The sequence below is a fragment of the Podarcis liolepis genome (genome assembly GCF_965112155.1).
Source record: "Podarcis liolepis genome assembly, chromosome: 4".
Lineage (NCBI taxonomy): Eukaryota > Metazoa > Chordata > Lepidosauria > Squamata > Lacertidae > Podarcis > Podarcis liolepis.
In genome coordinates, this window is record NC_139558.1 from 101996547 (window position 1) to 102013220 (window position 16674).

General features: G+C 46.8%; 2 protein-coding genes across 4 annotated transcripts in view; one reads left to right on the forward strand and one right to left on the reverse strand.

Moving 5' to 3' along the window:
• ARRB1 (arrestin beta 1) overlaps positions 1 to 16674 on the reverse strand; it is a 558582-nt gene that overhangs the window by 379522 nt on the left and 162386 nt on the right. The window lies entirely within an intron of this gene.
• Positions 1 to 16674, forward strand: part of LOC310705104 (disintegrin and metalloproteinase domain-containing protein 21-like) — a 42836-nt gene that overhangs the window by 24440 nt on the left and 1722 nt on the right. The window contains exons 13-21 of one of the 2 annotated variants that reach the window (XM_083499546.1): positions 782 to 850; positions 4530 to 4619; positions 6362 to 6554; positions 8319 to 8424; positions 9954 to 10137; positions 11198 to 11275; positions 12516 to 12627; positions 14220 to 14313; positions 14875 to 14938. In XM_083499546.1, the coding sequence (XP_083355672.1) occupies positions 782 to 850; positions 4530 to 4619; positions 6362 to 6554; positions 8319 to 8424; positions 9954 to 10137; positions 11198 to 11275; positions 12516 to 12627; positions 14220 to 14313; positions 14875 to 14938 (990 nt within the window). The remainder of the gene's footprint in view (positions 1 to 781; positions 851 to 4529; positions 4620 to 6361; positions 6555 to 8318; positions 8425 to 9953; positions 10138 to 11197; positions 11276 to 12515; positions 12628 to 14219; positions 14314 to 14874; positions 14939 to 16674) is intronic. The other variant, XM_083499545.1, reaches the window with a different exon arrangement.

Genomic DNA, 16674 nt, shown 5'->3' on the forward strand with positions numbered 1-16674 from the left:
CCAATGTACAGAATGATCAAGGTTTTTCTAAAAATAAATATAGAGAGTGGTACCTTGGTTCTCAAACTTAATCCGTTCCGGAAGTCCGTTCCAAAACCAAAGCGTTCCAAAACCAAGGCGTGCTTTCCTATAGAAAGTAATGCAAAACGGATTAATCCGTTCCAGACTTTTAAAAACAACCCCTAAAACAGCAATTTAACATGGATTTTACTACCTAACAAGACCACTGATCCATAAAATGAAAGCAATAATTAATGTACCGTACTATAAAATATAAGACAGTATTGTAGATAATAAAAATAAAATTTATTTCCCCCCCCCCTTACTTGCACTGATGATATTCATTTTTTGTATGGGGGGCTTTTATCCATTTCCACAGTCACACAATCAATCAGTCAGCTGAACTGGGTTCCACACAGTCACAAAGAACAAATAAACCAAAAAAGCCTCAAAAACAAAAACACAAAATACAGTGGCACCTTGGTTCTCAAACTTAATCTGTTCCGGGAGTCCGTTTGATTTCCGAAATGTTCGAAAACCAAGTCGCAGCTTCCGATTGGTGCAGGCGCCCTGGAAACAATAGCCAACAGCTGCATCGGATGCTTGGCTTCCGAAAAACATTCGAAAACTCTTACTTCCGGGTTTTTGGCGTTTGGGAACCAAGGCGTTTGAGTACCAAGGTGTTTGAGAACCAAGGTGCCGCTGTAATTAAAAACTGGCAGGATGAAAGTGTGGGTGAGATGGGAGGCTCTGTAATTTTTTTTTCTTTTTCTTGGAAAAGGATCTGAAAGAATTGCAGGACATCGCTTCGCTATCGGAAAGCAGAGTACAAGAACTGAAGAGGCTGGAGGTAAGTTGTGGCTAAAACCAACTGCCCTTTGTCGCTGTCACTCAAGAGCACTGCTCTGGCCCCAAGGAGCCGGCACAGATCCTGCAAAGTCCAATGTAGATCTTCCCGTTGTTGTACGGTGAGTGGCCCACTGGGAGTGAGGGTTGAGGGCAGCTGGAAGTTGAGCTGACATAATAATAATAATAATAATAATAATAATAATAATAATAATAATAATAATTTATTATTTGTACCCCACCCATCTGGCTGGGTTTCCCCAGCCACTCTGGGCGGCTTCCAACAAAGATTAAAAATACATTAAAATGTCACACATTAAAAACTTCCCTGAACAGGGCTGCCTTCAGATGTCTTCTGAATGTCAGGTAGTTGTTTATCGCTTTAACATCTGATGGGAGGGCGTTCCACAGGACGGGCGCCACTACCGAGAAGGCCCTCTGCCTGGTTCCCTGTAACTTGGCCTCTCGCAGTGAGGGAACTGCCAGAAGGCCCTCAGAGCTGGACCTCAGTGTCCGGGCAGAACGATGGGGGTGGAGACGCTCCTTCAGATATACTGGACCGAGGCCGTTTAGGGCTTTAAAGGTCAGCACCAACACTTTGAATTGTGCTCGGAAACTTACTGGGAGCCAATGTAGGTCTTTCAAGACCGGTGTTATATGGTCTCTGCGGCCGCTCCCAGTCACCAGTCTAGCTTCCGCATTCTGGATTAGTTGTAGTTTCCGGGTCACCTTCAAAGGTAGCCCCATGTAGAGCGCATTGCAGTTGTCCAAGCGGGAGATAACCAGAGCATGCACCACTCTGGCGAGGCAGTCCGCGGGCAGGTAGGGTCTCAGCCTACGTACCAGATGGAGCTGGTAAACAGCTGCCCTGGATACAGATTTAACCTGTGCCTCCATGGACAGCTGCGAGTCCAAATTGACTCCCAGGCTACGCACCTGGTCCTTCAGGGGCACAGTTACCCCATTCAGGGCCAGGGAATCCTCCACACCTGCCTGCCTCCTGTCCCCCCAAAACAGTACTTCTGTCTTGTCAGGATTCAACCTCAATCTGTTAGCCGCCATCCATCCTCCAACTGCCTCCAGGCACTCACACAGGACCTTCACCGCCTTCACTGGTTCTGATTTAAAAGAGAGGTAGAGCTGACACGACTAAAACGATCTAAAATTTATAAGAACATTTCAAGTAACTGCTGGAGATGTGGGGAAGCGGAAGGCTCAATGCTACATACCGTATTTTTCGCTTCATAAGACACACCTAGTTTTTAGAGGAGGAAGACAAGGGAAAAAATGTTCTGGACGAAACAGTGGATGTATGATTTTTGTGGTTCATGCTGTGGCCACAGACATGTGATGGTGAATTTGGGGGTGACCCAATGCAAAAATCCTGAGGATCCATGGACTTTTACCTCCTCCCTCCCAGGCAGCCTCTGCTAGCATCAATTATCTCTCTTCCGATCCCTCCAATCAGCTGCTTCCTTTCAACACTCCCTTCCCTCGTTTTCCTTAGTGTCTTTTCCTTAGCTGGAGCAGTTTTTTGCTCCTCCTTTTCTTCTAATTTCTCTCCTTATTGCTTTAGTCTTCCTGTTTCCCCCCTTTGCAAGTTTGCTGTCTTTACCTACCGCCTCCCAGGCAGCCTCCTTTATCTGTAGCATCCCTTATCCCTCTCCCTGATCACTTTGTTTCAACACCCACTTCCCTCTTTCAAAAAAAAAAAGGCATGATCTGCTTTTCGCCCCTGGGCAATTTGGCTCCAGGGACCACGCATTGGCTCCGTAAGATGCACAGACATTTCCCCTTACTTTTTAGGAAGAAAAAAGTGTGTCTTATGGAGCGAAAAATACAGTATGTGGTGGACCTGTAAGAAAATAAAGGAATTTGGGGATGTAATTTATAATGAGCTCAAAAGAATGATTAAGGTACTTTTCATTTAAAAAAACCCCGGACACTTTCCTCCTGGGGATACTAGGCCCAGATATACCTAAAAACGCGAGAGAAGTATTCTTGTATACCATGGTAGCTGCAAGAATACGAATCGCTACAAATTGGAAAGGAGAGAAAACATTGACAAAGCTGGAGTGGCAAAAGAAACTGTTGGAATATGCCAAGTTGGCAAAATGGACAGAAAAACTGAGAGGTCACACTGACGAAACATTTATCTCGAAATGGGACATGTACAAAAAAAAATACCTTAAGGATTACTGTAATAACATGACGATAGTGGCAGCCCTTGAGTGACTTCTGTGGTATGACGGATAATGGTAGGAGAATATAATACTGATGAAACTTAACAAAAGAAAACAAAATAAAATAGTGTGCTAGATAGACTAAGTGGTAGGTGCGTGATAGGGTGGCGGGAAGTCGTTAGAAGTTCAAGAAGAACGTATTGTGATGTGATGTGATGTAACAAATATTACCATTTTCTTTTCTTTCTTCTGGATAACCCTTTTGTTTGTTACTTCTTTTTAATCTCAATAAAGCACGTGTGTGTGTGTGTGTGTGTGTATTATACTATATGCATAGTATAATACACACACAAACATATATATATGCTTTATTGAGATTAAAAAGAAGTATATATATATAATACACACACACACGTCTCTCTGTGTGTAATATATATATATATATATATATATATATATATATATATATATATGAATGAAGTTGAGCGTGAGGCTCTGAGATCAGAGGTTTGCAGAAGGTGGCACCCTCTTCCATCCTGCCAGTTCTCCCTCCATAGGGTGCCACGGGGGGTGGGGGGGTGTCTTTCTGTGGGGCTCTTTCTGAGGAAGCTTTCACGTTGACCCAATGCAAGTAGCAGTGTCAGGGAAGCGACTCTCAACTGCCAGGGGAGATTGCTCAGTCTCCAAGGTCAAGGAAAGGGTCAGCCCTTTGTCAGGACAGGGAAGAGAAGAGTCGCAAATGTGGATTTGAGTGAGGAAGAAGGGTCGTGGAGGTCGGACATCGCCCCTGACCATTGGTCATGCTGGCTGCAGCATTCTCTGCTGGGCACCAGGTTGGCCTGGGCTGGTCTAGGCTTTAAACACCTAGGACCATAGAATTGCTGAGTTGGAAGGGGCCCCAAGGGTCATCCATCCCAACCCCCTGCAACGGGAAGTGCAGAAACGTCAGCCTTTGAAGAAGGCACCACCACCATCCCAGCAGCAAAGCGGCCTCAGTACGCCAGGCAGCAGTTCAACAGGTGCAGTAGAGAGGCCCGTGGGGTCATTTTTGCCCCTGCTGTCTACTGGGAGGTCGGGGGGGGGGCACATGGATGAGACTGCCCATTGAGCCTCCATCCTGATAAAGCCTCATCCATCCTTTCCTGGTACCCACATGGTTACAGAGAGCAGGGCTGGGTAACATATTGATATATCGTCCAAAACCGGTTTGAAGTCCATATTGTGATCTTGGTCTCATGGTTTTTGACCTGGCCATGTATCACGGATCACAATACGGGTGTGTGCGCTATGCAAAAATCACAACGCTTCTCTTGATTCCTGGCTCAGCTCTCCCCTGCCTCCTGCCCCACAAGCTCTGACAGCTCCTTCATGCGCAGCCACAGCTTCCACTCCCAGGTCAGGTCTTGCGGGGGGGGGGGGCGCAAACAGAAGGAGGAGAGGAACAGATCTGGAGCTTTAGGTCCAAGAAGCTGTTAACTAGCCTACAATCTATTCTGACAGGAGTGCCAGAAAAATGATTGCTGCCAAGAGGATTGCAGGCGGAAACCAAACGCGGTGTGTACTCATGGACTCTGCTGTGACAACTGCAAGGTAAGATTGCCATAGCAGCTGCCATTGGCCTCTGGTTTGGTGCTTAAAATCCTTACTCTCTGGGTCTGTCGAACCTCCAGCAAACGCCTTGGTGACATCCTTGTGCAGATAGTCATCTTAACGTCACAATGCCTTTCACTGCTTATTTGCATTAGATAATGCATGTGGTCTCTTTCTTCGGGTCGAATTTCTTCTCCATCTTGAGTTGGGGAAGGCCGCACATACGCTAACATTACCTGTATATATGCCTTTCTTCTTTAGCGCCCCTCAATACTTACCCATCCTCATTTTATTTTGCGATTACATCCACCGCAGCACCATTTTACGAACAAAACACGCTCATTGTAGCCAATATAATTTTTAAGAGCCTTGTTTTTCGACAATTTGCAAATCCAACGCTGTCAGCCAGGAAGGAACTTGCTGAGCTAGAGAGCCCAGGTTTGCATAGATCTGTTTGCATATCCCACACTGATGCACTTTCTCTTATTTGCATGATTATTTGTATTTATTTGCAAAGTTGGGCTCTGGCGGATTGAGGGGACTAGACCATTAGTGGGTCCAACGGCCAAGAAGGCAGTTTGTGCACGAGATATAGAGGGAAGACAGGGTCAGATGGGGCTCGTCCACCTGGGAAGGGAGGCTAAGAAGGAAAACTCTGATCCTAAACCTCCGCTGCCTTGCGGGACATCGTCAGGAGAAGAAAAGGCTAAGGAACAAACCCTACACAAATCCGGAATGATACGATACGATACGATACGATACGATACGATAATCTTTATTGTCATTGTCCCATACAGAACAACGAAATTGGAAAAATCTACATCAGACATTCAAAACCAACAAGCCTGCTATTCCAGCTATCCCAACCTGGTTAGCCCCCTAAAAACTCTGATACCCCATAATTAAATACAATATGCTCCCATAGACACTACCTTACACTGCGTTTAAAACCAAAATCGCATTTGGATAGAAACTGTTTCTCAGGCAGCTGGTCCTAGTCTTTATAACCCTGGACCTTCTTCCAGAAGGCAGAAGCTGAAAGAGATCATTTCCGGGGTGCGCACTATCCTGCGCTATCTCTGCAGCTTTCTTATGGCACCTGGAAGCGTAGATTTGATCCAAGGTGGGAAGAGTGCGCCCAATTATTCTCTCCGCAGTCTTTGCAACCCTGGACAGCCTTGTTTTTCCCCTGACTGTGCAGCTCCCAAACCACACGCACAGACCATAAGTTAATACACTCTCCACAGTACAATGGTGAAATGCCATCAACAGGTCCTTTGAGAGTCCCTAAGACGGCTGGATGGCACCTTGTACGCCTCCTTCCAGCAACTCCTGCAGCCAGGCTGGTGCCAAACGTCTTGCTGTGCTTTCCTTTGGACCCCATCAGTGAGGACGAGGGGTGGGGGGTCTTGTCGTCTGGGCAGCCCAGGACCTCCAGACACAAGGCCCAGGCAGCAAACAAAGCGGGAGGCCTCTGCGGCCACAGCAGACGCTGTGACTCCCCAGCAGTTTGGCTTCCCCTCCAGAGGCACACTCCTTTGTCTCTCAAGGCAGACAGATGCCAGGAACATTTTATTCCACATCTTGTCTGTTATGTGCATATTTCCATGTGGGGTTACAAAGCCAGAGCCTGTTGTATGTAGGCAGTCAATAATTTGAACAGTAATAGCAATAATAATAAATGTTTCTGCATCCTCTGAGAAAGCAGCCACAATGTGGGGTTTGGTTCTTCTTTCCAACAGATTGTCACCGAAGGCAAAGAATGCCGGGAAGCGGCTTCTGAATGTGATTTCCCCGAATACTGCAACGGGGTTTCCGCCAAATGCCCCCCGGATGTGTACAAGCAAAACGGGATGCCGTGCGGCAACAAGGACATCTGCTATTCAGGGAAATGCTTCAATGCTCACCAGCAGTGCGAAGAGATCTTTGGCAAAGGCAAGGCTGGCATGATTTAATACAAAATAGCTAGCAGCTTTGTGTCGTCCTGTACAGAGTGTCCCTAAATGTGCCTTGTTGGTTTCTCAGTTTTCCAATCTTCGGGTCTCCACATTTCCACTTCAGGTTGTGAAGAATAATAATAATAATTGTTGTTGTTATTATTATTTCCAGGTCCTCACAAAACTTAATCAGCATTTCAGAGCTACTTTCTCCTAATATACATTTTTGCACAGTAATTTCCCTTAGCATAATACAGTTTTGCATATTTTGGCTAATTTTTATGCACACTTTGCCAGAGCACATGCATTTTATCCTCCTTGGTGGGAAAAGTGCACTGCAACCTCCAGAGAGGTGTGAGTTTTGATGGATGGTTGTGTTTCTGTTTGCCCCTCATTTCAGAAAGTATGATTTAGGTAGGTTCACATTTAAGGGCGAACTGGACTTTTAAGGAACTTCCCCCTCATCTCCACCTCTGCGATCAGGAATTTGTGAGTCTTCTCCTAGGAGGGACAAATGCTGTATCAGTAAGGTTCCCTCTGGCAACCTCACACTGAATTTCTCGCTCACGAATCTTTCCCTCTCATGCACAAATCAACAAATACTGAAAGTGCCTGGGACCAGCCTTCCTGCTTACCAGCTCCTTCAGCCGCTGGCTGAGCTGCTGCGATGACACAGATTGTACACATACTATTCTAGCTGCATGGAGGAAACGGCCGCAGTAGAACTTTCAGCTAACTTGGCTATGCTTTTGGAAGGACCTTTGGGGTTTCTTAAATTGTTATGGATGGGAGAGAAACATTTCCCCCAAGTCCTTGAAGGAATCTGGTTGTAACTTACCCAAAGCATACAAGTGGTATAGAATTCATATGCACCTCCTATGCACATGATGACCAATACTCTTCCACGGTAAAAAGGTAAAGGTAACGGGACCCTTGACCGTTAGGTCCAGTCGCAGACCACTCTAGGGTTGCGGCACTCATCTCGCTTTATGGGCCCCGGGAACCGGCGTACAGCTTCCAGGTCATGAGGCCAACATGACTCAGCCGCTTCTGGCGAACCAGAGCAGCGCACGGAAACACCGCTTACCTTCCCGCCAGAGCGGTACCTATTTATCTACTTGCACTTTGACGTGCTTTCGAACTGCTAGGTTGGCAGGAGCAGGGACTGAGCAACAGGAGCTCACGCCGTCGCGGGGATTCGAACCGCCGACCTTCTGATCGGCAAGTCCTAGGCTCTGGGGTTTAACCCACAGCGCCACCCGTGTCGCCATATTTCAGAAGGTGAAAGTTGTTGAGCTTTTTCTGCAAAATCTCAAAAGTTCTTGAGCTATTTTTAATGAAGTTCACCAAAAAAAACCCCTACACTTTCTGGCTGGATGCTGTTTGCGAGGTCCAAATACCGGCTATGTCTGGATGTGTGGCAACCCTACGGTGGAGGCCATTGCCCAAGCAGGGTTGTTTGGGACTTCAATCTGAAGTTCAGGAGGTCAAGCTAAAGTTATGTCCCAAATTTCAATATCTTAAGTCTGTTCAGATTTCAGTGGGTCTGCTTTTGGCTATCACCATTTACCTGCTAGAGATGTGATGCGAAAGAAGAGGGGCCAACCATTTTAAGAGCTAGCCATTTAAATAAATTCAGATTATTTGGATGGGGTGGGGGGATGCCTTCCTTATCTTATTTGTGAACGTACACACACTTTGCTCCTGACAGATGCCCTCTCTCCCCCCTTTTCTCTGTCTCCTCTTTCTCCCAAATCCGAAGGTGCAAAAAGTGCTCCGCTGAGTTGCTACAAAAAAGTCAACATGAGAGGAGACCGGATTGGCAACTGCGGCAGGAATAAATTTGGGTACAAGAAATGCAAAGAAGAGTAGGTTCTACCTGGGGGCAGGGGTCCAGCCTGCTGGGTCCAATGCAAAGGGGGCGATTGATCATTGGCATAGCGTGTGTTGCCAGTGCCCGGGGCGAGACAAGGATTGCGCCCCCTAACCTTCTTGGGGGCGTCACGTGGGAGGCAACAGGTAGACTTCGCTGTGCCCCTGTGGAGGTCGCCTGCCAGTCGCTGCGTTCGCCCTCTCAGCTCAGCAAGCTCTTGGCTGGTTCTCCTTGGTGGGCAGCCGCAGCTGTCGCAGATATGCATATAGCTTTCATTTTATCAGAGTTTATTTTTTGAATGATTCTTTTTTAGCTGTTCTTAGTTTTATCTGTTAGCTGCCTGAGTCCCTGTCAGGAGGAAAAAGGAGGGGTATAAACAAATATATACATCTGAGAACTTTTTTTATTCCCTCTCAGATTTAATACAGTTAGCAAGAAAAAGGCATACTCATACATTTAAGTTATACAGCGTATGAAATAAGGGGCAGGGTGGGGGAAGTTACTAGGAAGATTGTGCATGGAAAATATTGGCTCCAAGTGCCCAGTGGTCTTAAATTAAGGCACGACTCCTCTAGGAAGTTTACTAGAGAAATCTCACTTTGTAGCTGCTTATTGTTTTTTTGGAATTTCATGTTTTTACTCAGCTTTAGGACCCAGATTCTTGGCAACAGATATATCCATCTTAAGGGGACTGGATTTTCCCACTTAAACCATGAAGATGGAGCCATTCTGAAAACAAGTCATTAACCTTTAAAAACACATCATCGTCATCAACACTGGAGGCAGGAGGGGTATCTTGTTGGGCCTTGGTAAAAATAGCCAGCCTAAAGCTCCCTTTCCTTAGGATGACCTTGAACGTTCAGGGCCCATTTCTCCTGGTACAGAGCCAGTGCTGTCCCTGAAGAGCTGATAAAAGTTCCCCATGCAGAATATCTAAATTACTGGTTCTTACTAGTCTGGGTAGCGCCAAGTTAAAAACAAAAGAGGAAAGTAAATGGGTAAAATTGATGGTAACTGCAGCCAGACAGGTTATAGCGAGTAATTGGAAAAATGCAGAAGAACTAGGGGTGAACCAATGGAGGAATAAACTGAATAATATTATAATTTTAGAATATCTAACTGTGAAGATACACAGAATGAAAGGGTTTAAGGTCAGTGAGAAAGAGGAGGATTGGTTCGAGAAGATAATAAATTATTTGGGTAGGTTTGAACAATTCGGGGCAATTAAAATGTTAAAAGTTAAATAAACCTTGTGGATAGAGGAGTGTTAAGGTATATAAAATTGTGCATATGGTTGATTTAAATATGTTATTATTGATTATGTATACCCAACGTATCAGCAGCCTGGGGGGGTTCACTGTTTGTGTTTGGTTGTTGGTTAAGAAAAAAAAGTTCCCCAAGCTTTGCCTTTAGTTAGATTGACAAGCCAGGTTGAATCTGGTGACCAGGTATCCTGGGACGGTTGCCCTGAGTGGAGAAGGAGCTGTACGTACTCTCGCTTTCCCTTCTCACTTTTCGTTGCAGAGATGTCCTTTGCGGAAGGATCCAATGCGTCAACATCAATAAAATCCCAAGATTTGCAGCCGAACAATCTGTAGTTCAGACTCCCACGGACAATCTATTGTGTTGGGGCATAGTTTCCCACAAAGGGGACGACATGCATGACGCTGGAGCCATAGCAGACGGATCAGTGTGTGATGACAACAAGGTGACGTCTGTTACCTCTGAGTAGGGCTGAAGGGGCAAGTCCTGGAGGGTTTAGGGCATGGGTAGGCAAACTAAGGCCCAGGAGCTGGATCCGGCCCAATCGCCTTCTCAATCCGGCCCACGGAGAGTCCGGGAATCAGCATATTTTCACATGAGTAGAATGTGTCCTTTTATTTAAAATGCATCTCTGGGTTATTAGTGGGGTATAGGAATTTGTTCATATATTTTTTTCAAAATATAGTCCGGCCTCCCACAAGGTCTGAGGGACAGTGGACCGGCCCCCTGCTGAAAAAGTTTGCTGACCCCTGGTTTAGGGGGATGGCCATTTTAGAGGTCACCACGCCTGGAGGCAAGATTGGCTACAGCGCTTCTGCAGACGGTTCTCAGCTGGGCGTGCTATGGCGTTTAGTCTTTTTACCTGGTTGGGCTGTCAGGAATCCGTGGCTTTAAAAAAAATGCTGCATTAATTATTATATATAGTCTTGATAAAGAGTAGGCTAAACTCAATAAATAACTATCCACCGAAGGGTTTGCCTTGACCTCACTAGATAATATGTTTAGAGAAGGCCAGACGGTAATTTTGTGGCTCTGCAAATCAACCTGTCGGCAGGGAGGTTAGCTGATAAGCCCCAGCTGTGCTGTCTCCTTCCATCGGCCCGTGCTCCGACGTAAATCAGCGACCCGGACTTCAGAAGCCAGGGCACACTATCAGCAGAGGGTACTGCGCACACAGAATAGGCGTGAGGCTTGTGAAGTCATACTTTAACTACAGATTTATTAAACATAAATCAGAACAAAGAAACATGTCTCTCTCTCATGTCGTCTCAGAGAGAATAGCAAAAGCAAAAGCTACACACAAATGGAAGTTCCCAGCATACTATGCTGGAATGTAAACAGACACGCAACAATCTCATGCCTGTTCCTTAAGGTGGAGTGGAAATCTCAACACAACCATCTGCCACAGGATGCATCAGCTCAACAGTTTTCTGGGTGTCTGAAAAAGTTGAAGAAATCGGGCTTTCCTGCTGCCCATTAACACATTGATATATGCTTTTTCCTAGGTATGCATAAAAAGAGAATGCGTTGACCTGAAAGTTCTGAATTATGATTGCAATTTCACAAGATGTAACAACCAGGGGGTAAGTATCATAGGAGCACAGAATCGAAGAGTCGGAAGGGACACCCAGGGTCATCTAGTCCAACCCCCTGCAATGCAGGAATGCTGCCCACAGCTGTCCCTGCGTGGGCTCAAACCACCAACCTTCCAGTAATAATAATAATAATAATAATAATAATAATAATAATAATAATTTATTATTTATACACTGCCCATCTGGCTGGGTTTCCCCAGCCACTCTGGGCGGCTTCCAGCATAATATTATAATACAATAATTCATCAAATATTAAAAGCTTCCCTAAACAGGGCTGCCTTCAGATGCCTTCTGAAATTCAGATTGTTTATTTCCTTGACATCTGATGGGAGGGCATTCCACAGGGCGGGTGCCACCACTGAGAAGGCCCTCTGCCTGGTTCCCTGTAACCTCACTTCTCACAGGGAGGGAACTGCCAGAAGACCCTCAGAGCTGGACCTCAGTGTCCGGGCAGAACGATGGGGGTGGAGACGCTCCTTCAGGTCTACTGGGACGAGGCTGTTTAGGGCTTTGAAGGTGAGCACCAACACTTTAATTGTGCTTGGAAATGTACTGGGAGCCAAAGTAGGTCTTTCAGGACCAGTGTTATGTGGTCTCGGTGGCTGCTCCCAGTAACCAGTCTAGCTGACACACTCTGGATTAGTTGTAGTTTCCGAGTCACCTTCAAAGGTAGCCCCACGTAGAGCATGTTGCAGTAGTCCAACGGGAGATAACCAGAGCATGCACCACTCTGGAGAGACAGTCTGCGGGCAGGGAGGGTCTCATCCTGCGTACCAGATGGAGCTGGTAGACAGCTGCCCTGGACACAGATTTGACCTGCGCCTCCATGGGCAGCTGCGAGTCCAAAATGACTCCCAGGCTGCGCACCTGGTCCTTCAGGGGCACAGCTACCCCATTCAGGACCAGGGAGTCCTCGGTCCACAGCCAGACACTCTGACCCATTGCACCACCTGAGATAGGATGCTGTGGAAGGTCTGTAGCCAAGTGGCAGAGCAGCTGCTTTGGAAGCAGAAGGTCCCAGGTTCCAATTCTCCAATGGCAAACCCAGGTAGAGCTGGGGAAGAGGCCCCCTGCCTGAAATCCCAGAGACCCCGTCGCTGTGGCAATACTGAGCTACCCAGCGGTCTGACTCAGGAGAAGGCTGCCTCCTGCATCGGAGCTGTAGAACATGGAAAAGATCTCGGAAGTAAATCCCTTGTTTGCTGCTCAAATGCCTGATGTATTTCAGTTCTGCAACAGCAACAAGAACTGCCACTGCAGTTACGGATGGGCCCCTCCCTATTGTGCTGGCAAGGGATTTGGAGGAAGCCTCGACAGCGGTCCCGCTCCGGAACTAACGAGTGAGTATCTTCTTCCCGTGGTCATCCCCAGTGACTGGCTGCATCTCTTACTGCAGAGAAGTTCGTACCTGTGCTGTTTCCCTGAACAGTCCAAGGAAATCTCTGGACTGCTGACACATCTTGCATCAGATCCATCCTAGATTCCTAAAGTAGTGGTTCCCAAACTTTCTCCATAAGTTCTCCCTTTCTGCAAACATTGCTGGATCCATCTGGCATCTCTTTAGCAAGCTGCAGTTCTCAGAATCGAAGGAAACAGATTCCTCTGATATATTTTTTTTGTCTAAAATGCCGATTTGCGGTTCCTAAAAAAAATGCCCGTAGGTCAGTTGCCGCTTTTCCTGTGCACTGGAACAACACCCCCTTTTTTGCATTCAATTATATAAATTACATTACAGTTAGTGTCCTGCTGGATGCAACATGTTCCATCCATCTTGGGGCTTTTGAAATTCGTTGTCTCCATGAGACGCTCGCAGGTGATACAGTGGGCTACTCTGCATTTTCGCTTGCCCCCAAGAACCCCCCCCCCAGGTTATTTTATTTGTTAGGCTTATATACCCCCTCTTCATCCAAAGGTATCAGAGCAGTTCACAGAATAAAATACAAGATAAAGCACAAGTGAATTCAGCTTACCGTCAATTGGGTTTTCTCCGGAATGGCATTTGCTGCAACTTAAGTGCTAAAGAGGGCACAGGTGGCGCTGTGGTCTAAACCACTGAGCCTCTTGGGCTTGTCAATCAGAAGGTCAGCGGTTCGAATCCCCGTGACGGAGTGAGCTCCTGTTGCTCTGTCCCAGCTCCTGCCAACCTAGCAGTTCGAAAGCACAAAGTGCAAGTAGATAAATAGGTACTGCTCCGGTGGGAAGGTAAACGGCGTTTCCTTGCGCTGCTCTGGTTCACCAGAAGCGGCTTAGTCATGCTGGCCACATGACCTGGAAGCTGTACGCCGGCTCCCTCAGCCAGTAAAGCGAGATGAGCGCCACAACCCCAGAGTCATCCATGACTGGACCTAATGGTCAGGGGTCCCTTTACCCTTTAAGTGCTAAAGAGGGCACGGGTGGCGCTGTGGTCCAAACCACTTAGCCTAGGACTTGCCGATCAGAAGGTTGGTGGTTCGAATCCCCATGACAGGATGGGCTGCCGTTGCTCGGTCCCTGTTCCTGTCAACCTAGCAGTTCCAAAGCACGTCAAAGTGCAAGTAGATAAATAGGCGGGAAGGTAAACAGCGTTTCCTTGCGCTGCTCTGGTTCGCCAGAAGCGGCTTTGTCATGCTGGCCACATAACCCAGAAAAACTGTCTGTGGACAAAAGTCGGCTCCCTCGGCCAGTAAAGCGAGATGCGCACCACAACCCCAGAGTCGTCCACAAGTGGACCTAACTGTCAGGGGTCCCTTTACCTTTACAAGTGCTAAAGAGTGGGCTTTCCTGGAAGAAAGTGGAAGGGAAGAGGGATGAGCCCAGAGTTTGGAAGTACAAGAATGAGATCCAGGATTGCTGATGGCTTAAGTGTGTGTGTGTGTGTGTGTGTGTGTCCTTTAGCACTGAAGTGCAGAACACTAATTCCCTCTCTTCCTCTTCCTCTTCCTCTTTCTCTCAGGCACTAGGAAGGTTGTAATGCTGAGCTCTATGCTTGGGATTGGTGTGCTTTTGCTGGCTACTGTTATAATGTTCAGGAACTCTATACAGACCTGGTAAGAAAAGTCTCCTCCATTCTTTCTCCATGGGATAAAAACATGTCTGCGCCGCCAATGTTAGAAACTCAGATATATAAGATAGTTGCCAAATGGCGCCTTAAACCTGGCTTATGGTTGCCACAACAAACGTCTAGGTGCCTTTTTTCCAGTGGGGTTTTGCTGTTATTATTAGTATTATTTTCATTTCTGTACTGCCTTATATTTCAAAGAAGAAGAAAAAAAGCGTAAAGCATCCGATAAAACGATCCAGAAAAAAAGCAAATTCCATCTTCAAGGAAAATATTTCAGATCCTTCTCTAAGTGACACTTTGCTTTTCCCACATTTACTTGCCTACTTAATTTATAGTGCTGCCCCACAGCAGAGGTCCTCTAGGAAGCCAGTGTGGAGTAGTGGTTAGAGTGTGGGAGATCAGGGTTCGAATCCCCACTCCATCATGAAGCTCACTGGAGACCTTGGAGTCAGTCACCAGTCTCTTAACGAGCTCACAGGGTTGTTGCAGGGATTAACTGATTAACAGTCAGAATGGCCATTCAACTCTTCTTGTTTCGCCACAACAGGTTTGGAAGACTAATCAGTGATAGAATATCTCCGAAACCTATCGATTCTGCTTCGGAAAGTACTGTAAGTTCCTAGAAGGTTCGAGAGCAGAAGGTGTTCTTGCTGGGCTTTCCATTTTCTTTTCTTAAAAAAATATATAATGGAAGAGCATCTAAGCACTAGAGCATGGGTAGGCAAACTAAGACCCGGGGGCCGGATCTAGCCCAATTGCCTTTTAAATGCGGCCCGCAGAGGGTCCAGGAATCAGTGTGTTTTTACCTGAATAGAATGTGTCCTTTTATTGAAAATGCATCTCTGGGTTATTTGTGGGGCATAGGAATTGGTTCATTCCCCCCCCCAAAGTATAGTCTGGCCCCCCACAAGGTCTGAGGGACAGTAGACCAGCCCTCTGCTGAAAAAGTTTGCTGACCCCTGCACTATTACTATTATTATTATTATTATTATTTATTTGTACCCCGCCCATCTGGCCGGGTTTCCCCAGCCATTCTGGGAGGCTTCCAACAAAGATTAAGAATAAATTAAAATGTCACACATTAAAAGCTTCCCTAAACAGGGCTGCCTTCAGATGTCTTCTAAATGTCAGGTAGTTGTTTATCTCTTTGACATCTGGTGGGAGGGCATTCCACAGGGCGGGTGCCACCACCGAGAAGGCCTTCTGCCTGGTTCCCTGTAGCTTTGCTTCTCGCAGTGAGGGAACCGCCAGAAGGCCCTCGGTGTTGGACCTCACTGGAGCAATACTCTCATCTCCTGTGGTTTCCAGCAAGTGGTCTTCAGAAGCATAGCTGTGTCGGACTGTGGAGGCAGAGTAGAGCCTCTGTGACTAGGAGCCATTGGTAGCCCTCAGCTCCTCCATGAATTTGCCTAATCCTCTTTTAAAACCACACCATGACTGCATGCTGGTTGCTGCCATAGCTGTTAAATGGGGGTCACAAATGCCGCCTGGAAAGTGACTAGATGGGCATGTTTAGCCTGGAGAAGAGGATGTTAAGGGGTGATATGATAGCCATGTTCAAATATATAAAAGAATGTCACATAGAGGAGGAAGAAAGGTTGTTTTCTGCTGCTCCAGAGAAGCGGACACGGAGCAATGGATCCAAACTACAAGAAAGAAGATTCCACCTAAACATTAGGAAGAACTTCCTGACAGTAAGAGCTGTTCGACAGTGGAATTTGCTGCCAAGGAGTGTGGTGGAGTCTCCTACTTTGGAGGTCTTTAAGCAGAGGCTTGACAACCATATGTCAGGAGTGCTCTGATGGTGTTTCCTGCTTGGCAGGGGGTTGGACTCGATGGCCCTTGTAGTCTCTTCCAACTCTATGATTCTATGATTCTATGAGATAGGATGGCACCCTGTCACTTGCCCGGGCAAATACCTACCCCCTCCCCCCTCCTTGTCATACAGGGCCCACATAAGGCAAGAAATATCCCCCAAATGGGTTTAGCCGTCTTTTTTGCTGTAGGGTGTCCATGTGAGCAATGGGACATGGTCACATCCTGTTGCTTCCAGGGGGCATTCCCAGCCCCATTTTCACTGGGTGCAGCCAGCAGAAGTGACAATTGCGTTTTTCCAGGTCTCCTGGTATGGAAAACATTAAAATCTTAATCTTATTATTAAGCTGCACATTAAATGCTGAAATGGGGTGCAGTGAATTAAGCTGTGGGGATACGTGGAAAGGGGATGGAGTGAAGGGCTTGGCCACACTTCCCTTTGCGTTTTCCAGGCACAGTTCACGATTCAAAGCTCTGTGGCCAGGCACGCTTTCTCCCTATAAAAACCAGTGCTTTAAAGCTGAATCGGAGC